The sequence below is a fragment of the Nerophis ophidion genome, linkage group LG03 (assembly GCF_033978795.1).
Source record: "Nerophis ophidion isolate RoL-2023_Sa linkage group LG03, RoL_Noph_v1.0, whole genome shotgun sequence".
Classification (NCBI taxonomy): domain Eukaryota; kingdom Metazoa; phylum Chordata; class Actinopteri; order Syngnathiformes; family Syngnathidae; genus Nerophis; species Nerophis ophidion.
Genome location: NC_084613.1, coordinates 76138344 through 76159946, shown reverse-complemented (window position 1 = coordinate 76159946; position 21603 = coordinate 76138344). Strand labels below are relative to the sequence as shown.

The 21603-nt window shown below is 39.8% G+C and overlaps 2 protein-coding genes across 7 annotated transcripts in view; both read left to right on the top strand.

Annotated features, from left to right (window-relative positions):
- ddhd1a (DDHD domain containing 1a) overlaps nt 1-11462 on the top strand; it is a 37868-nt gene extending 26406 nt beyond the window's left edge. For both annotated transcript variants that reach the window (XM_061896075.1, XM_061896076.1), the window contains 9 exons: nt 5-114; nt 213-319; nt 396-658; nt 3541-3616; nt 3716-3865; nt 3966-4030; nt 4106-4278; nt 9592-9789; nt 9863-11462. In XM_061896075.1, the coding sequence (XP_061752059.1) occupies nt 5-114; nt 213-319; nt 396-658; nt 3541-3616; nt 3716-3865; nt 3966-4030; nt 4106-4278; nt 9592-9789; nt 9863-10050 (1330 nt within the window). In that variant the 3' untranslated portion in view covers nt 10051-11462. The remainder of the gene's footprint in view (nt 1-4; nt 115-212; nt 320-395; nt 659-3540; nt 3617-3715; nt 3866-3965; nt 4031-4105; nt 4279-9591; nt 9790-9862) is intronic.
- Nucleotides 11463-20486: 9024 nt separating this feature from the next.
- Nucleotides 20487-21603, top strand: part of fermt2 (FERM domain containing kindlin 2) — a 99510-nt gene continuing 98393 nt past the window's right edge. For 2 of the 5 annotated variants that reach the window (XM_061896073.1, XM_061896070.1), the window contains exon 1: nt 20489-20810. The gene's annotated coding sequence lies outside the window, so the exon portion shown is untranslated. Of the gene's footprint in view, nt 20811-21603 lie in introns of all 5 variants that reach the window. The other 3 variants (XM_061896069.1, XM_061896068.1, XM_061896074.1) reach the window with 3 other exon arrangements.

The window sequence follows — 21603 nt, the reverse complement described above, 5'->3', positions numbered from 1 at the left end:
TCAGGTTGAGGGAGGGCGTGAGGAAGATGGAGGAGAAGCACTTTTCGGAGCACAATGATGCACACGTGGAGTTTCTGCCTGTAGAGTGGCGCTCCAAACTTGCCCTGGATGGAGGTTTGCAATCTCTTTGATGCTATTTGTAGTGGAGCAATATTAACAAGGCGACACTGTGCAGTTTTACCTCTCTACTTTTACACCTTGTCTATATGTAGATACGGTTGACTCCATCACACCTGACAAACTGAGAGGCCTGAGAGACCTTCTCAACAGCAGTGCCATGGACATCATGTATTACAACAGTCCTCTTTACCGAGATGAGGTGATCGCACTAACAAATACATTTGATTGTCCGTCTTGTTGTTTTTGTCCACTTCACTCCTCTTCTCTCAATCTAGATCACTAAAGGACTAACACAGGAGCTTAACAGACTCTACACTCTCTTTTGCTCACGTAACCCTGAGTTCGAGGAGCGAGGAGGAAAAGTCTCCATTGTGTCTCACTCCCTCGGGTGTGTCATTACCTACGACATCATGACCGGCTGGGATCCCGTACGCTTCTGCCTGCAGGAGCATCACGCCGTGGAGGAGGAGCTGGACCTGCACTGGATGTCCTACGAGGAGAGGCATCTCCTAGACCAACTGCGGCACACTAGAAATAGGTACGATTGATGTATTTCCCCAAAACAGTAGCCTCTGATTAATGAGTGCATTTAAAAAAATATTTGTACTACTTAATGTATATCTATTGCCACCGAGTATTGCAGTATGTTGATCAGGGGTTCCCACAAATTGCCAATATAATTGTGGTGGGTGCATGGCCTGAGTGGGGTCAAAATGACATCTTATGATTTGTAGAATCGGCGCCAATGTATATAATGTCTCTTAAAGGCTAAAAATGTTATACATGCATTTGAAAACACATCAAAAGGTAAGCCCTTTTTTAAAATTGTTGCTGTGTAATAATGTAACACCGGATGAACTTTGTTGAGAAATTTTCTACATACCTTTTCTTTATTTGAAACGACAAAACATATCTAACATCGTTTTCTAGTGTTATAGGAGACTGTGCTCATTTTGGAGAGTCTTTTATTTCTGTCGCTCCATGTCCACGACAAACAGCAAGAGCTGCAGCGTGCCTCTATTGTCCAAAATCACTCAACGTCACACTTGCCAGCTGCACTATCTCTCCTCAAAAGCCACTGTCCTCTTAATATTTGCACATTGCACATTTTGTAGATCGCTGTCTGCGAGTATATCTCGGATATATTTAAGTATGTTGAAAGCGCAGACATGCTGCCTTTGCTCAAGAAAAATGCATATGTCATCACAACATCCTCTTTTAGAAATGCTGTTTTAGTGATTACATTCTATGAAAGTCTAAATAATAGGTGGCTATACATCCATTTATAATATATATTACTAAGATTAGATTTCATGTAAAAAAAACACATTTTTAAGGTATGGCGTCTTTTTTTTGCCGTGGCCTACATGTAGGGGAAACTCTGGCGTTAGTACCAAATAATTATCGTGTACAAGCAGATTAATCACACAATTTATTTCAAGTGTATGTTATTTTCCCTTAACTGTGAATGGTTAACTGAAAGGCGGCATGCGTTGTTACACGTCAGTATATACGGTCTAAAACTGTTGCCAAGTTTTGAGCAAATTAATGACGTGCATTTAAGTAAAACATTGTAAAAATGTTCCTGGATTCTGACAATAAAATTACATTTATTTCCAAATATGGGTGTCTGTTTTAGAGTTAATTTAAATTGTCTAAATACAGGGTTTCCCCCAGCTTGCCAATCAATATACCGTACTTGTGGCGGTTGGACCATGGCCAAAATATGACATCATCGTATGATTTGCTTATCAGTCGATGCATATGTTTTCTTTAAAAAAGGCTTAAAAAAATGTTCATACATTTAAAAACAAATCTGTGTTATTAGTAATTAGTGTTAACAGTTTTTTTCTTATATTGTTTTGCTCTATCTTTATAATTATTATTGTTGTACAATGTAACAGAGGCCGTATACCAGTGCCGACTGCTGTTCTTTCAAATAGGGGAAGTTTAATTTCCACATAGGGACGGCGTGGCGCAGTGGGAGAGTGGCCGTGCGCAACCCGAGGGTGACTGGTTCAAATCCCACCTAGAACCAACCTCGTCACGTCCGTTGTGTCCTGAGCAAGACACTTCACCCTTGCTCCTGATGGGTGCTGGTTGGTGCCTTGCATGGCAGCTCCCTCCATCAGTGTGTGAATGTGTGTGTGAATGGGTAAATGTGGAAGTAGTGTCAAAGCGCTTTGAGTACCTTGAAGGTAGAAAAGCGCTATACAAGTACAACCCATTTATACTCTTTAAACATGATTACAGTCTCCATGTTCAGATAAAAGAAACAAAGGTGCTAGATTATACAAAGAAAATGTCACTTAAAAAATTATAAAATTCTCCATATCAACACAAAAAACGGAATGAAAATTAAAAAATGCTTATTTCAGTGTTTTGTATTTCAAAATCGCTGATTCAGTCATTTAGCTGTCTATCAAAAAGGAATGCAGCGTATTACGTATTAATTAAATTTGTTGTCATAAATAATATTCTGATTTTAAAGTTTAATTTTCAAGGTGTGGCGGCTTTTGTATTGCCGTGGCTCTGCACCACGATCAATTAAATGTAGAGGAAACCCTGCAAATATAAGTGTGATGAAGAGGATTTTGTTTTTATTATAATTTTAACATAATATAATTAATTTTAAGTCGCCACCTCGTCACAGGGCCAAAACAGATAGACAGACAACATTCACACTCTCATTCACACACTAGAGCCAATTTAGTGTTGCCAATCAACCTATTCCCAGGTGCATGTCTTTGGAGATGGGAGGAAGCCCACGCAGTCACCGGGAGAACATGCAAACTCCACACAGGAAGATCCCGAGCCCAGGATAAAAAATAACTTAATTATTTATAACATAAAAAAGGTAAAAAATATTTCTTTATTTATATATTTAAAATATTTTTTACCTTTTTTATGTTATTAAATAATTTGCAAATTTTTTATTGTGTGTGTGTATATATATATATATATATATGTATATGTTTTACATTTTTTATGTTATTAAATAATGTACTTACTTTTTTATTATTATTATTCAAGGCCTCCTGAACACATTACTTCAAATAAAAGCTATCCTCTACAGTTAACTAAATAAACATGTCCACCGCAACTGTTTGAGAAGATACTGCTTTCAAATATAAATCTCCACTTTATGGCCTTTTTATGCTGAGTCATCAGATACATATTGTTATTGCATTGGCAAGGGAATATATATTCCATCCACAGCAAGCATGAAATCTCTTCCAGGCTACAAATGCGTGTAGTGCACTTGCGCCACCATCTGTCCAATCTGTGTATTGCCAGCCTCTATCAGGCACAAGCTTTTATTGGTCTTGAAGACTAGCATTCTCAAGAATGAGCTCAGTTTGTCTGTGTGTGTTTATGTCATTTAAAAGCACTCACTTTGTCCATTTATGCTTGTAATAGATTACGTGAGCTGGAAAATCAGCTGTTAGCACTGGAATCCTCAAAACCGTCTGCACCTCCAGCACTCAAATTTAAGGTGTGTACTCCCAAAACTGTTCAAACTAGTCCAATTATTTACTTACTGTGCTGTTGCTCAGTGGAATCTGTAAGTAAGTCTGGATTCCTCCTCTCATAGGTAGAGAACTTCTTCTGCATGGGTTCCCCTCTTGCCGTCTTTTTGGCACTGAGAGGGATCCGTCCTGGTACCAGCTGCCACCAGGACCACATCCTGCCAACTTCCATCTGCAGCAGGCTCTTCAACGTCTTCCATCCTACAGACCCTGTGGTCAGTTGGCATTACTTGCCTTAATGGACTTTTTTTGGGGTCATTTGTGTTGTGCAGCAGTTTCATTAGTGCTAAAACATACTAATTTACTCTTTTTCAGGCCTACAGACTAGAACCCCTCATCCTAAAACATTACAACAACATTGCGCCTGTCCAGATACACTGGCAAGACTCATTTATAGCACTGTTATAATGTCTAATCTATCACATATAGCATTGAACCTGTTCCTGCTCCATCAGGTGTAGCGCCACCAACCAGACACCTTATGATGAGATGCGACCCACTTCCCTAAACCTTGTTAAAGAGCCCACATCTGACATGGAGAGCATCCCCAGTCCAAGCACCTCTCCTGTCCTGCCCCGTAGACACTACGGAGAGTCCATCACCAGCTTAGGCAAGGCCAGCATACTGGGTAAGACTAACTATCATGATTACACTATTATTCCAAAAAGCAGCATTAAAAGCAATTTACAATCTTATTTTGTAGGTCAGGGGTTCTTTACCTTTTTGACATCAGGTTCCAACTTTACCATTATAGAGGGCTCTGGGGCCTACTCAAATATTAACATTTAATTACCAAATTTACTCTTAATTTTAATCGTATTCAATAACTATATCTAATCTACTTACTTACCAGGACTAACCTTGTCAAATTATATGGAACCATGTGTTATTCACAAACGTTATTATTGATAAATACTAATCAAATATACTGCATAGGAAGAGACACATTCACATTCACATGCAATTACACAATGCTAAAATAAATACATTCTAACTAATTTAATAGTATACCATATTTTATATATGTATATGTATAGGTATATGTGTGTGTGTGTGTGTGTGTGTGTGTGTGTTTGAAATACACTGTCAATAAATTTAGAGTGCAAATAAAACCACTTTAGTCATAATTTTTGCCCTTAAAAAACATCTGTATGACTTTAGCGCCAGACTTCTTTTGTTTGTTTGATATTGTCATTACTGCCAAAAGTGGTGGAATAGTGTATTACATCCGAGTACCGCTGTGGCCCATAATAGTAGTAATGTGTGAATCAATACTGAAATATCGATACCACTGAAACAACATCCTTAGGCTTTCATGTAGATTCTCAAGTCAAAATAGCGAAATATTTGATACTTTAGTTATTTCAGATTGTTTATTTTAGTTCTATTCAACTGGTGGCTCGTGGGCTACATCCGATCCACCAAAGCTTTTCATTTGACCTGCCGACCATCACCCAAATAGACTTGATGAAACCACTAAACTAGGGTTGATCATGTATGCAGTACTTCCGCCACCCCGAAGGGGGCAACAACGAGGGTTTGTGTCATAATGAAGCAGAATTGGGTGAGTAGAAGAAGACTACTCAATCAACCCTGGAAAAAAAATCTAAATAAATTGTAAAAATCTGACTTTTAACTACTAGACAACAAAGTATATGAATGTTGAACCCCAAGTAAGTGCTCAAGTCATTGTTTTCTGGCGGACCTTTTTGAGTGACGGACACATTGATCCAGAAAAGCAGCATCACTGGTAGAAATCCTAGCATGTAAGCTTTATCACAAAACTTGGTCAAACATTTGTAGGTGGATATAATTTGTGCATGAAAATATTTTGTTTTCTTTTGTATTGAAATTGCTGAATTTGTGATGTCTTTTGTATTTGTGGTCGTGTTTTTTTTCTGAGAGTAACGCTAAAACCTTATTTAATACATGTAGTGCTAATTTTGACCACTAAAGGGTGAGGACGCTAATAGTGATAAGTCACATACGATGTGTGGTGTGCGAATGTTGTGTAATTAATGTGTAAACATTTGTAGTTTATTGTGTTTATAACAACACTAACCTTACTATTTTATCTATGTCAGATACACAATATACATTATGTAAAATACACAGTGGATGTTATTTTTTTGTTATGTTTATTTTATGTTTATATTTTCGTTTTTACAAACCTAAATGAAAGAAGTGTAAATAAATAAAACTAAGGAAGGAAAATATTTCAAAAGAAGGAACATCTATCCTGAACAAAAACTGGAGCTTCTTTATCGGCACACACTAAAAATGAGTAGCGAGGGCAGGATAATGAATTTATTGACACTGCAGTGTGAAAGCCGATGTGTTTACTTTGTAATTAAGTAAACGCAGTCTCAAAGAAGTATAACCTGCGGAGGCACTTTCTGTCAAAAAATCCACATTTCGATGTACGGCCCCTGAGCTCTTGGGCTCTTGAAATTGCGGACCTCTTCAATATGTAGTTGAATATCACTGATGTATTTCATTACCAGGAAAACAGTGTGGAGTAACTCACTTATTGAGATATTGTCTAAATAAAACGCGATTGGTGCGATCTACTTTTTCTTCCGCCAAGGTGAATACAGCGGCACTTTGTGCTGTGCTTAGTCGTTCAGTCAGTCCTTTGTTTATTTCAGCAAATGACTGGCAATTGAAATAAAAAAAGGGAGTGTATTGTATCATTTTAATGTAGGTGACTTGGAGACGCTACTTACAGAGTTGATTATAAATAAGATACCACATTCAGTGCTGAATAACGCCATCATTTATTTTGCTCTGTGATTTTATATAATTTGAAGATGATTCCTCAAGAGCAGCATCACTTGAAAAACACTACTTTTTACATTTTACCAGACACATTAAGTATATTTGCAGACAGTTTTTGTATCGGAACGGTTCAACAGTACCAGCCTGAATTCTACTCTATATGCGATCGGAAAGAAAATCAACGGTATGGCATATCCCTATGATACTAACCACAGCTGAGAAACATATTTTTTGGCGGCTCTCTAGAGGGAAGAGTCGTGTATAAAGAGTGAAGTGAAGTATATTTATATAGCGCTTTTCTCAAGTGACTCAAAGCGCTTTTCATAGTGAAACCCAATATCTAAGTAAATTTAAACCAGTGTGGGTGGCACTGGGAGCAGGTGGGTAAAGTGTCTTGCCCAAGGACACAACGGCATTGACTAGGATGGCGGAAGCGGGAATCGAACCTGCAACCCTCAAGTTGCTGGCACGGCCGCTCTACCAACCGAGCTAAACCGCCCCAGAGTATAGGCAACTCTGTTTCAGGCGATCTCCTCAATGATTGGTCAAAAGACACATGACTACATGGCATCATGACTGCTACCAATATTTAGCTGCTGATGCGTGTCTGCGGCGCTTTCTCCTTAGTTTTTCGGCGTGTAAAAATGCCCTGTTGTGCAGCATAGTGCTGCGAATTGTGGAAATCTTTTACATTGCTTTCCCCACAACCCGGAAAAAAGACAAGTGTGGGAAGTAAAGGTTAGCCTTTTTACCATAAACTGATTAACATGGACCCAGACTTAAACAAGTTGAAAAACTTATTTGGGTGTTACCATTTAGTGGTCATTTGTACGGAATATGTACTGTACTGTGCAATCTACTAAAAGAAATCTCAAATCAATCAGCCATCAACACTGGGTAGTCACACACTGGTGTTTTAAGCAAGGTAAACACACGACACCTCAGTGTTTTGTTCAGGAGAGAACACACAGAAGCTAATACAAATAACAAAATAAATTAAAGAGATGGTTTGACAAAAACACTATCCGCGAACCTCAGTAAAACTAAAATAATGCAATTTGGTAGCAGCAGATGAGAACGCCAAACAAATACAAATAGACAGAATAGACATTGAAAGAGTAAAATAAATGAAATTTGTGGTGTAATAACATGATGGTGGATCAATAAGACTAAAAGCACTGGCATAGATAGAACAGTGATTACAAACAATACATTGGAGGCAGCCTACACTTCACACACAATTCATATTATCTCCGTAATTGTTTGTCCAAAACCAATGAAGATTTTGGCAAAATTAGGGTAATAAAGGAATTTTTGGGTCACCTTTATTTTGCCATCTGTCGCGTGTTATAAAGTCTGCTGGTCACTAGACACCGCATGAATTGAGCAGCAGAGTGCCTGAAATACGGCCGCAAAATTATGCTTTGACGAAATAAAAGCATGTTTTATTGTAAGTTTATGAGCTGGAGTATGTTTACAACACTTATTATTTTGGTTGAAAACTAACATCAGAACGAATGCAATTGCATGCTTCCAGACACAGCCGCACAGGTCCTTGGTGGCAATGATGGCGCGGCTTGGCGCCTCTTTTTTAGTTGACCATACTCTTTATACATGACTCTGAACAATGGTTCCCGCGTCTTATAGATAAGAAACACTGCGGTAGGATATGTTATTTGTTGACAGTTGTGATAAAGTTATAGAAAGATCAACCAGTCATTCATTTTAATATGAATATAGATATATATACTTTTTTTTAATTATTAATCAGTCCCAAAAAATAACACACAATAATATTATAATTACAATTCCTATCCTAGCCCAGCAACAATCAGAATAGCAATCAACAGAGTAATTGAGAGGACACACAAAACCAAAGTTCATTTAAAACGAATGTCAAATAATCTTATTTTAAATGAGCAAAATGTGCAAAAAGGGAAGCGCTGTGGATACTTCCCAGAAGCACTATCTATTGTATACAGTGTATCATGTTAATTAATACAGCGAATAAATTGAATATGACATTGATAAACATAACTTAGATTAGCAATATGAATAAGGGGCAGCACGGTGGACCAGGGGTTTGTGCATGTGCCTCAAAATACGAATTTCCTGACTAGTCCTGAGTTCAATCTCGGGCTAAGGATCTTTCTGTGTGGAGTTTGCATGTTCTCCCCGTGACTGTGTGGGTTCCCTCCGGGTACTCCGGCTTCCTCCCACTGCCAAAAACATGCACCTGGGGATAAGGATAAATGATAAATGGGTTGTACTTGTATAGCGCTTTTCTACCTTCAAGGTACTCAAAGCGCTTTGACACTACTTATGATTGGAAACACTAAATTGGCTCGAGTGTTTGAATGTGAGTGTGAATGTTGTCTGTCTATCTGTGTTGGCCCTGCGACTTGTCCAGCCTGTACCCCTCCTTCCGCCCAAATGCAGCTGAGATAGGCCCCAGCACCCCCTGCAACCCCGAAAGAGACAAGCGGTAGAAAATGGGAGAGTGGCCGTGCGCAACCCGAGGGTCCCTGGTTCAAATCCCACCTGGTACCAACCTCGTCACGTCCGTTGTGTCCTGAGCAAGACACTTCACCCTTGCTCCTGATGGGTGCTGGTTAGCGCCTTGCATGGCAGCTCCCTCCATCAGTGTGTGAATGTGTGTTTGAATGGGTAAATGTGGAAGTAGTGTCAAAGCGCTTTGAGTACCTTGAAGGTAGAAAAGCGCTATACAAGTACAACCCATTTATTTATTTATTTATTTAAAATGGATGGAATATTACTAATGATTTTGTATACATAGAGAGAAACCTAAGTAGATATTTGTATATATTTTATATTTTGCAAAACGATCTAAAAATAAATGCACAATTCGTATTATTATTAAAATATTTAAAAATCATGCATTATTCACTGAGGATTTAAAACAATAATACAAGTCACCACTGGGGGTCGCTAGGAAACCCTGGAGTTGTCGACCAGTTACTTGAGTTGGATTTACTCTGTGATTTTATAGCTGTAAATTTGAAATCATTGTTCTTAACCACCGTGTTTGTTGTTTTTGGGACAAATACTACATCAAATACTGCAACACTATGGACACTCCAGAGAATTGTCACCAAGGCTCCTCTGTCCCTGTCCCTCTCTCTTTACGTATCTCTCTCTCAAGGAGCGGCGAGTATCGGCAAGGGCATCGGCGGCATCCTCTTCTCTCGTTTCTCACGCTCCAACAGCCAACCTTCCGTCTCCATAGCGCTGGAGGGCGGGGCCAGCCCCGAAGACGAGGAGCAGAAGCGAACGGAGAGCCAGTCGGCGTACGGCCTCTCCACCATGGCCCGGCCCACCTCGCCCACCGCCGACATATCACGTCAGTCCCGGGCAGAACACGTCCCTCCCGTCTCAGCAAATGTCACGCTAACAACCCTTGTCTCTGTCCTCAGTGGAGCTGGAGCGCCGCGTGGACTTCGAGCTGCGGGAAGGTCTGGTAGAAAGTCGCTACTGGTCCGCCGTGACCTCGCACACGGGCTACTGGTGCTCACATGACATAGCGCTCTTCCTGCTGACCTTTATTTACGGGCAGAGGACGATACCCTCTGACCCCGAAGAAGAAATCCCCGAGCCTGACTGAGAACGATTTTTGCAAAGATATTTTTGATGCACAGATATTTTTCCTACAACCCAAAACCTGGGAACCGTTAGTAATAACCTGACTGACTAATTTCATTCCAGTGTTTTTTTTTTTATTTTTTATTTTGTTTAGTTCCGTGCAGTGTCTCACCTTAACGGAGGACCAGAAACTATAGCGACCTTAGCTGGTATACCCTCTGACCCCTGTAGCTGGTTAATGAATAGCATGGACAGTCCGGAGCCTTCATGACACTGATGCCTGTCGCTCAAGCATGGAAACATCCGGAGCGTTTCTTTGCCTTTTTTCCGAAGTAGCCAAACATTGTGGGCATTTTAGCAACCCCGGTGAGGAGGATTCTCAGTTTTGCACACACAAGTCACAGCCCTTTAAAAGGAAGCATGGCCAGTTCTCAAAAACGCTAACTCGCTTTCTCCTGCAGCGTTCTCTTTATAACCCGCGGCTTTAAATATGGCACTGAGAGTTTTTTTTTTTGTTCCCTCAAAGGGGGAAAAGGGAAACATCGGTTTTAAGTTCTGCACTGGAGCGAAGGCCAATATTTAGCGCATAACATTAGGAGAACTGCTCATGCAATAACACATTTCACGGTTTATAGTGGAGCTATAGGCATTTTCATTTATTTTTGTGCAAAATATCAGGTCATTCCCCCATCAATCAACCCTCAAACAACCATGTTTGATTTCAGCGTTTAAAGCATTTAATAATTGAATTTCAGTTCTTCATACTGCGCTTTTAACAATCAAGTCATTATCTGTGTAATGATCTTTGCATAGGAATATGGAATAGGATGCCAGTATGCCATGTTTTCACCATTAAATCGGTTTTATCACACAAGAATAGAAACACTGTGGAGAAGTTGCTTACTTCGTTATTAACATCATTGCCAAGAGCTCCATTAAATTACTGGACTGCTTTTGTCTTCTGCACAAACAAGGGCTGATGCATCTGTGAACTGACTGCATTGTTTATCGCTGTCTAAAGTTATTTATTTGTTGTCCTGTTGACTGAAACCCAGACTGCCTTCCAGACTAGCCCAAACGATGGGAAGCGTTCTCGAAATGAAAGGAAGCAAAAGACACATTGTCATCGCTACTATGCCCTTTTTTTCCATTTTTTTTTTTTTTTAAGATTTGCACAATTTCAATGAAAGTCATTTTAAAATTAAAAGCACAGTTACTTTTTTTTCAAAGGATGATATTATATTTTTCTTATTGAAGGCACTTTTGTAGGTTCCCTTCTGTTACTTCCCACTAATTTGAAGCAATATGTCACTCCTCACAACAAATGTCTTGACCAAATGGAGTGAAGGAGAGAAATGTGCATTAAAAGTGTAACTTCCATCCAAAGCAATGTATTTAGTTCCTTTCATTAAAAGCTTTCCTTGTTTTGGAGCACTTGTGCCTCTTATTTGCAATTATTGCAAACCCCAAAACAAGTGAAGTTGGCACGTTGTGTAATTCGTAAATAAAACAGAATACAATGATTTGATAATCCTTTTCAACTTATATTCAATTGAATGGACTGCAAAGACAAGATATTTAATGTTCGAACTGAGAAACTGTTTTTTTTTGCAAATCATTAACTTAGAATTTAATGGCAGCAACACATTGTAAAAAAGTTGGCACGGGCATTTTTACCACAGTGTTACATGGCCTTTCCTTTTAACAACACTCAGTAAACGTTTGGTAAATTAGGAGACCAATTTTTGAAGCTTTTCAGGTGGAATTCTTTCCCATTCTTGCTTGATGTACAGCTCGTTGTTCAACAGTCTGGGGTCTCCGTTGTTGTATTTTAGGCTTCATAATGTGCTTCACATTTTCAATGGGAGACAGGTCTGGACTTCAGTCAGGCCAGTCCATTACCCGCACTATTTCTCTCCGAAGCCACGCTGTCGTAACACGTGGCTTGGCATTGTCTTGCTGAAATAAGCAGGGGCGTCCATGATAACGTTGCTTGGAGGGCAACATATGTTGCTCCAAAACCTGTGTGTACCTTTCAGCATTAATGGTGCCTTCACAAATGTGTAAGTTACCCATGCTTTGGGCACTAATACACCCCCATACCATCACAGATGCTGACTTTTGAACTTTGTGCCTATAACAGTCCGAATGTTTCCAAAAGCAATTTGAAATGTGGACTTGTCAGACCATAGAACACTTTTCCACTTTGCATCAGTCCATCTTGGATGAGCTCGGGCCAAGCAAAGCCGGTGGCGTTTCTGGGTGTTGTTGATAAATGGCTTTGGCTTTGCCTAGTAGAGTTTTAACTTGCACTTACAGATGTAGCGACAAACTGTAGTTACTGACACTGAAGTGTTCCTGAGCCCATGTGGTGATATCCTTTACACACCTTTGTCGCTTTTTAATGCAGTACCGTTTACGTGCAGTGGTTTCTGCAGATCCTCTGAAACTTTTGATGATATTACGGACCGTAGATGGTGAAATCCCCAAATTCCTTGCAATAGCTCATTGAGCAATGTTGTTCTTAAACTGTTGAACCAAATGCGTGAGCAAATTTATATAGCTCGGTTGGTAGAGTGGCCGTGCCAGCAACTTGAGGATTCCAGGTTCGATCCCCGCTTCCACCATCCTAGTCACTGCCGTTGTGTCCTTGGGCAAGACACCTTACCCACCTGCTCCCAGTGCCACCCACACTGGTTTAAAATGTTTAAATGTGACTTAGATATTGGGTTTCACTATGTAAAAGTGCTTTGAGTCACTAGAGAAAAGCACTATATAAATATGATTCACTTCACAAAGTGGTAACCCTCGCTCCATCCTTGTTTGTGAATGACTGAGTAGTTCATGGAAGCTGCTTTTATACCCAAACATGGCACCAACTTATTTCCAATTAGCCTGTTCACCTGTTGGATGTTCCAAAGTAAGTGTTTGATGAGTATTCCTCAACTTTATCAGTCTGTTTTGCCATTAGCCGGCATCAAATTCCAAATGAGCTTATATTTGCAGTCTATTCAATTGAATATAAGTTGAAAAGGATTTGCAAATCATTGTATTCTGTTTTTATTTACCATTTACAGAATGTGCCAACTATACTGGTCAAGGGTTTTGTATTTTTTTCCCTGACAATTTGTTTTTCAGTTCAACCTGTCCAAAGGGGTCAACAGAACTGGAGGCCTGATTGGTCGCCACAAGAGCAGACACCGGGCGCAAATGTCTTGCCCAAGGGGCACAAAGGCTGTGGCTAGGATGGCGGAAGCTGGATTCAAACCAGGAGCCTTAACGTTTGGATGGTCGCTCTACAAAACCTTTTTTGTATGTGTATTTTTCTTGTAGCAGTTACGCATATTAATACGCCACATGTCTATTTTTGTGAAATCTTGCACACCGCGAGTGTCTTGCCCAAGGACACAAAGGCTGTGACTAGGATGGCAGAAGCTGGATTCAGACCAGCAACCATTGGCGCCACTCCCCTTTTTCCCCAGTAGACTTCCATACATTTATGAAAATAATACAGTGGGGCAAAAAGTATTTAGTCAGCCACCGATTGTGCAAGTTCTCCCACTTAAAATGATGACAGAGGTCTGTAATTTTCATCATAGGTACACTTCAAGTGTGAGAGACAGAATGTGGGGAAAAAAATCCAGGAATTCACATTGTAGGAATTTTAAAGAGTTTATTTGTAAATTATGGTGGAAAATAAGTATTTGGTCAAATATTCAAAGCTCTCACTGATGGAAGGAGGTTTTGGCTCAAAATCTCACGATACATGGCCCCATTCATTCTTTCCTTAACACGGATCAATTGTCCTGTCTCCTTAGCAAAAAAACAGCCCCAAAGCATGATGTTTCCACCTCCATGTTTCACAGTAGGTATGGTGTTCTTGGGATGCAACTTAGTATTCTTCTTCCTCCAAACACGACGAGTTGAGTTTGTGCCAAAAAGTTTTATTTTGGTTTCATTTGACCACATGACATTCTCCCAATCCTCTGCTGTATCATCCATGTATCCATTTTGGTATAAACTCAACTCGTCGTGTTTGGAGGAAGAACAATACTGAGTTGCATCCTAAGAACACCATACCTACTGTGAAGCATGGGGGTGGAAACATCATGCTTTGGGGCTGTTTTTCTGCTAAGGGGACAGGACGATTGATCCTTGTTAAGGAAAGAATGAATTGTATCGTGAGATTTTGAGCCAAAACCTCCTTCCATCAGTGAGAGCTTTCAATGGTTGACCAAATACTTGTTTTCCACCATAATTTACAAATAAAATCTTTAGAACTTCTACAATGCGAATTCCTGGATTTTTTTTCACATTCTGTCTCTCACAGTTGAAGTGTACCTATGATGAAAATTACAGACCTCTGTCATCATTTTAAGTGGGAGAACTTGCACAATCGGTGGCTGACTAAATATTTTTTTGCCCCACTGTATGTATATTTTTCTTGTAGCACTTACGCATATGAATACGTCACATGTCTATTTTTGTGAAATCTTGCACACCGCGAGTGTCTTGCCCAAGGACACAAAGGCTGTGACTAGGATGGCAGAAGCTGAATTCGAACCACCACGCCCCCTTTTTTTCCCCAGTAGACGTCCATACATTTATGAATATGCCACATGGGCACTTTTTGTGAAATATTTTGTTCTGTTTTGCAACCACATGTTGACTTGACTTCAAAAGGAAGACCTAACCATAACTTTTAGCTGGGATTGGATGCTCATGAAGATGCGTAGGATGGATCCATTGCTCATTTCCAGGCTGACTTTCGAGGACAAGGGGTCCGATTGTCCTCCGCTTTGATATATGACACACATGCGCCATCCCTGATGTGAGCAACAAAGCAGAATTACAGATCCTGAATGGCCCTCCTTGTAATCCTGTCCTTTTTAATGCAGTCTGCGAACATCTGCAAGGGCCAGCAGGCCCTCAGTCATAAATAATTCACCAGAACCTGCTGTTCCTTATTCGACCAGGAGAGGTCAGTCAACTATAGTTAACACAGTAACAAAGGCTGCCATTGACCCATCTGTCCAAAGCCTGTTCTCCCTCCTGTTTCCATTTACTGCCCCTCTGCTGCATTGTTGAAGTGAGTCAATGAAGACTTTTTTTTCTTTTCTTTCTGGATCGGACTCCTCCAGGTCTGCTCCACGTCACTCCCACTCGGCTCGGCTTCACATCTGGCCGAGTCACATGTTTACGCTGTAATTAAAACACGGCCTATAAAAGGCAGCAGCAGCAGCCAGACACTGGGGGAAGATGTTTGGGGGTGTGGGGGAGCAAAGCCTGAGGGGTCATAAATCACGTCGATGCTGACTGCAGCAGCAACGAAACGGCCCCGGGAAAAAGAGATAGTCCACTTTGGAGATGTTCGAATGGAGCCAGGAACTTCTTGATGATTCATGGCGTTGAACTGCAGAGTAGTTGTGAGCAAGGACGACACATTCCAGCCATGTAAGCATTCAGGGGGTGCCTGCAAAAACAGCCCATATGGAAGATGTAGATTTATGACCCCCGCCCCCTGCAGCTGAACCAACCCTCACAATTAGTCTGAATGCAAAGGGTGAAATACTGTATGGTGCAAATGTGCACTTTAAAAGCTTTTCCCTTCGACCAGTCCACAAGCTGAGGTCAGAATTGACATTTTCCCACCTTGTTTAACAGCCCCAACCTGTGTGTGGAGGAATGTACAGGCACTCCCCAATATTTACGTATAATAATACCAACAATATAGCTACAACAAACACACAAATATTTTATTTTTTATTTATTTTCATTTTTTGTCCTGTCCAGCTTCTCAGGCAAATCATATAGTTGATGTACAAACCCCGTTTCCATATGAGTTGGGAAATTGTATTAGATGTAAATATAAACGGAACACAATGATTTGCAAATAATTTTCAACCCATATTCAGTTGAATATGCTACAAAGACAAGATATTTGATGTTCAAACTGATGAACATTTATTTTTTTTGCAAATAATCATTAAATTTAGAAATTTGATGCCAGCAACACGTGACAAAGAAGTTGGGAAAGTTGAGGAATGCTCATCAAACACTTATTTGGAACATCACACAGGTGTGCAGGCTAATTGGGAACAGGTGGGTGCCATGATTGGGTATAAAAACAGCTTCCCAAAAAAATGTGCACCCCTTTGTCCACAACAGTTAAGAACAACGTTTCTCTAAGTGCAATTGCAAGAAGTTTAGGGATTTCAACATATACGCTCCATAATATCATCAAAAGGTTCAGAGAATTTGGAGAAATCACTCCAACTAAGCGGCATGGCCGGAAACCATCATGGAATGAACGTGACCTTTGATCCCTCAGACGGCACTGTATCTAAAACCGACATAAATCTCTAAAGGATATCACCACATGGACTCAGGAAGACTGCAGAAAACCACTGTCACTAAATAAAGTTTGTCGCTACATCTGTAAGTGCAAGTTAAAGCTCTACTATGCAAAGCAAAAGCCGTTTATCAACAACATCCAGAAACGCCGCCGGCTTCTCTGGCCCCGAGATCATCTAAGATGGACTGATGCAAAGTGGAAAAGTGTTCTGTGGTCTGACGAGTCCAGATTTCAAATTGTTTTTGGAAACTATGGACATTTGTGTCCCCGGGAACAAAGAGGAAAAGAAACATCCGGATTGATATAGGCGCAAAGTTCAAAAGGCAGTATCTGTGATGGTATGGGGGTGTATTAGTGCCCAAGGCATGGGTAACTTACACATCTGTGAAGGCACCATTAATGCTGAAAGGTACATAAGTTTTGGAGCAACATATATTGCCATTCAAGCAACGTTATCATGGACACCCCTGCTTATTTCAGCAAGACAATGCCACACCACATGTTACAACAGCGTGGCTTCATAGTAAAAGAGTCCGGGTACTACACTGGCCTGCCTGTCGTCCAGACCTGTCTCCCACTGGAAATTTTGAAGCCTAAAATACGACAACAGAGACCCCGGACTGTTGAACAACTTAAGCTGTACATCAAAAAAGAATGGGAAAGAATTCCACTTGAAAAGCTTCAAAAATGTGTCTCCTCAGTTCCCAAACATTTATTGAGTGTTGTTAAAAGAAAAGGTGATGTAACACAGTGGTGAACATGCCCTTTCTCAACTACTTTGGCACGTGTCGCAGCCATGAAATTCTAAGATAATTATTATTTGCAAAAAAAAAAAAGTATTTATGAGTTTGAACATCAATTATCTTGTCTTTGTAGTGCATTCAACTGAATATGGGTTGAAAAGGATTTGCAAATCATTGTATTCCGTTTATATTTACATCCAACACAGTTTCCCAACTCCTACGGAAACGGGATTTGTAGATGCCCATATCGGCTGTTCAGATTTACTTTACAAAAGAGAAGTGTAGGATACTTCTCTTGTTGCCTTATTTGTATTTGACATTATTGAATGTTTTTATATTATCATTTGGTGCAACAGGGCCCGAGCAGGAGGGGATAGAAAGAGAAAAAAAAGGAAGACAAAGAGGAAATTGTGTATTCCGACAAGTTGGTAAACTTTGACAGCCAATTTAGACCCGGTAATGGCTAGAATGACACAAAAAACACTTTTCTTTGCGAGAATTATGAAACATTCTTCATCTAAATGAGAATATCAGAATCAGAAATACTTTATTAATCCCCGAGGGTAAATTAACTTAGACATTCGGTCTAGGCCTGGGCCCCTGGAGAGGGGGTCCAGACTGAGGCCAAAACTCATAGCCATAGCCCACATAAGCATGTGTGTAAGAGGAAAACATCAAACATCAAAGAACACAAAGTACATTAAAGACATTAAAACAGCAGAGCTGATGCAACCAGCCATTTCTACATACAGCTACAAAAAAACAAAATAAAAATACATAACACATATAAACTGGGGTGGCCTCTGCGGTGTTCCACACCATCGTCTGGGGGTGAGGGGAAGAGCATGGCCAGAGACAGGAGCAGACCCAACAAAGCAACCAAGAGAGCCGAATCCGTTCTCTGCCGCCAACTAACTCATGGCCAGTGTCCATTCCGTGGGGATGCGCCTAAATTCAGCCAAAACATTGTGAAGCCTGTCCATCCCAGCGCTCAGCACTAGCTCCGCAGCCCTTTCTCCCGTTTTTTAAACCATATTTAGAATGATCAAAAAACATGAATAAGCCTGCTAAGTGACCTTTTGGTTAGAGTGTCCGCCCTCAGATCGGTAGGTCGTGAGTTCAAACCCTGGCCGAGTCATACCAAAGACTATAAAAATGGGACCCATTTCCTCCCTGCTTGGCATTCAGCATCAAGGGTTAGAATTGGGGGTTAAATCACCAAAATGTATTCCCAGGCGTGGCCACCACAGCTGCCCACTGCTCCCTTCACCTCCTAGGGGGTGAATAAGGGGATGGGTCAAATGCAGAGAATAATTTCACCACACCTAGTGTGTGTGTGTGAGACTATCAGCGGTACCTTATTTTAACTTTTTGGGGACCCCTGGATTAGAACGTTTTAGTTGTGTAGTTTGAATGGAACTTTATTGCACAGGTTAATAATCACATAAGTGACATACCTGTAAAAGTGTTGTTTGAATGAAACTTTATTACACTGTTTATAATCACATAAAGCAACATACCTGTAAAAGTGTTGTTTGAATGAAACTTTATTACACTGTTTATAATCACATAAAGTGACATACCTTATCTGTAAAAGTGCAGTTTGAACAAAACTTTATTACACTGTTTATAATCACATAAAGTGACATACCTGTAAAAGTGTAATTTGAATGAAACTTTAATGCACTCTATAATCACACAAAACGACCTACCTGTGAAAGTGTGGTTCGAATGAAACCGTATTGCTCTGTTTATAATCACATAAACCGACATACCTGTAAAAGTGTACTTTCAATGAAACTTTATTGCACTGTTTTTAATCACATAAAGCGACCATACCTGTAAATGTGTTACAAGGTTGTGGAGATGTCCCCATTCTCTATAGAAGAGAGTACATTTAAATAACAAATAACAATTCAAAAATCCTTTATAAATATATTTAGTGAATAATACTTCAACAAAATATAAATGTAAGTTCATAAACTGTGCAAAGAAATGCAACAATGCAATATTCAGTGTTGACAGCTAGATTTTTTGCGGACATGTTTCATAAATATTGATGTTAAAGATTTCTTTTTTTGTGAAGAAATGTTTAGAATTAAGTTCATGAATCCAAATGGATCCCTACTACAATCCCCAAAGAGGGCACTTTAAGTTGATGTTTACTTATATGTGTAGAAATCTTTATTTATAATTGAATCACTCGTTTATTTTACAACAAGTTTTTAGTTACTTTTATATCTTTTTTTCCAAATAGTTCAAGAAAGACCACTACAAATGGGCAATATTTTGCATTGTTATACAATTTAAAAAATCAGAAACTGATGACATAGTGCTGTATTTTACTTCTTTATCTTTTTTTTTTTTTTTAACCAAAAATGCTTATTAGGGGGTACTTGAAATAAAAAAATGTTCACAGGGGTTACATCACTGAAAAAAGGTTGAGAACCCCTGCCCTAGAGGAAACTGGGTAACACATGGCACACTGACAACACTGACAAAGCTTAACCCATTGTTACTATAACAATCTACAAGCTTAAGTTGCCTCTTTCTCTTCCTCTCCATTTTTTGGTATTCCTTTTTTTTTTTAATCTATAGTTATCATTATGTATATGTATTGTTGCATTTGAACAACTGTATTGTTGATAATAGAGGTAAACTATTGGTATTGCTCATGATCAATAGCGCTTTTTCTATTGGTATTTGTATTGCTCCAATTGTAGTGTAAAAATGCTTATTGTCATTTCTATATTATTATTTATTTCGCTAACTGCTTCTTTGCTATCACTTTTACGATCATATGTGTACATATCGTATGTGCTAGTGATGTTCTATTGTTGTTATTGTTGTGTTTGCTGTTGTTGCTTTTGTCTCTCTGTCTAATCCCCTTCTTATCCCCACAATTCCCCCCTCTGTCTTCCATTTTTTTCTCTTTCTATCCCCGGCTGCACCAAATGATAATATAAATACATTTAATAAAGTCAAATTGAAATAAGGCTACAAGAAGAGTATCCTACACTTCTCTTTTGTAAAGTAACTCTGAACAGCCGATATAGGCATGTACATCAACTAATATGATTTGCCTGAGAAGCTGGACAGGACAAAAAATAACTAAATAAATAAAATAAAATAAATAAATAAATGAAACTCTGTTTATAATCACATAAAGCGACTTACCTGTAAAAGGGTAGTTTGTATGAAACTTTATTGCACTGTTTGTAATCACATAAAGTGACATACCTGTAAAAGTGTAGTTTGAATGAAACTTTATTGCACTGTTTATATTCACATGAAGGGACATACCTGTAAAAGTGTAGTTTGAATAAAACTTTATTGTCCCGGTGCCAATCACCCGCGGGGGCCGTGCCACAGCAGGGCTGACCACGGCTTGGGAAGCTCCCTCCTGTCCGAAAGGAAAAGTGGGACTGGAGCAGTGACGTGATCCTCTCTGTGCTGGAAAGAGAGAGGAAGAGGGAGGGAGGAAGAGAGGACGGCTGGACTCCATTAAAACCAAGCCTGCGAGGAAAACTGCTCGGGATTTCTCCGCTTCTTCGGCGAGTTGCTCTCTATTTTTACACCGCAACCTAAAAAAACCCCCAACATATTTCCTACATGCGGTAACCTATTTTTTTTTTTTAATCGCGTCGAACGTTTAAGTGGATCTTGTTGGTGCCTTTTGTGAAGGTGAGTGTTCACGTTTATTTGAAAAGAAAATACTTTTTATTTAATTTAAGTGCTAGCTTGCTGCGCTAGCCGCTAGCATGAAATAACTTTTTAATTTCAGCCATTTTGTTCGCTCTTTAATTCACTCTTTGAGTTGCTTCTTTAAAAAAAAAAAAAGTACGCATGGAGGGCAGCAACTGCTTACATAATTAGCCTGGTTGCTCGGCGTGTCCCTGAGTCAGAAACCGTTATTTTTCCAACAGGTGAAAGAAGTCCTCCACAGGTAACTCGGGTCCCGACCGACCTTTTTTCTGTACCCCAAATCGGTGCTCCTTTTTCGGCCATGTTTTTGTCAAGTGAAGCCCCGCCGGTAGTCTCCATCCGGGCAGTCCCAACACACACAAAGTGACAGATTAAAAAACAAAAAAACGTATTCTTTAAGCAGTGATTTTGAAACAGATAGTTGGAAATTTTGATCAGCCTGTCGATTTTTGTTTGCATAGTTTAGTGCAGTGATACCCAAACTGGGGCCGGTGGGCCAAATTTGGCCTGTGGTGTCATTTAGTTTGGTCCGCCACTAAATATACATACTGACCTTTTTCAAGCTGCACAATCATTAAAGGCATGTCCGCTAGGCCAGTGATTTTCAACCAATGTGCCGCGAATACAGTCTGGTGTGCCTTGGGAGATTGTGTCATTTCACCTAATTGGGTTCAAAATATCTGCAATGAGGTGGCGACTTGTCCAGGGTTTACGCCGCCTTCTGTCCGATTGTAGCTTAGATAGGCACCAGCGCCCCAAAGGGAATAAGCGG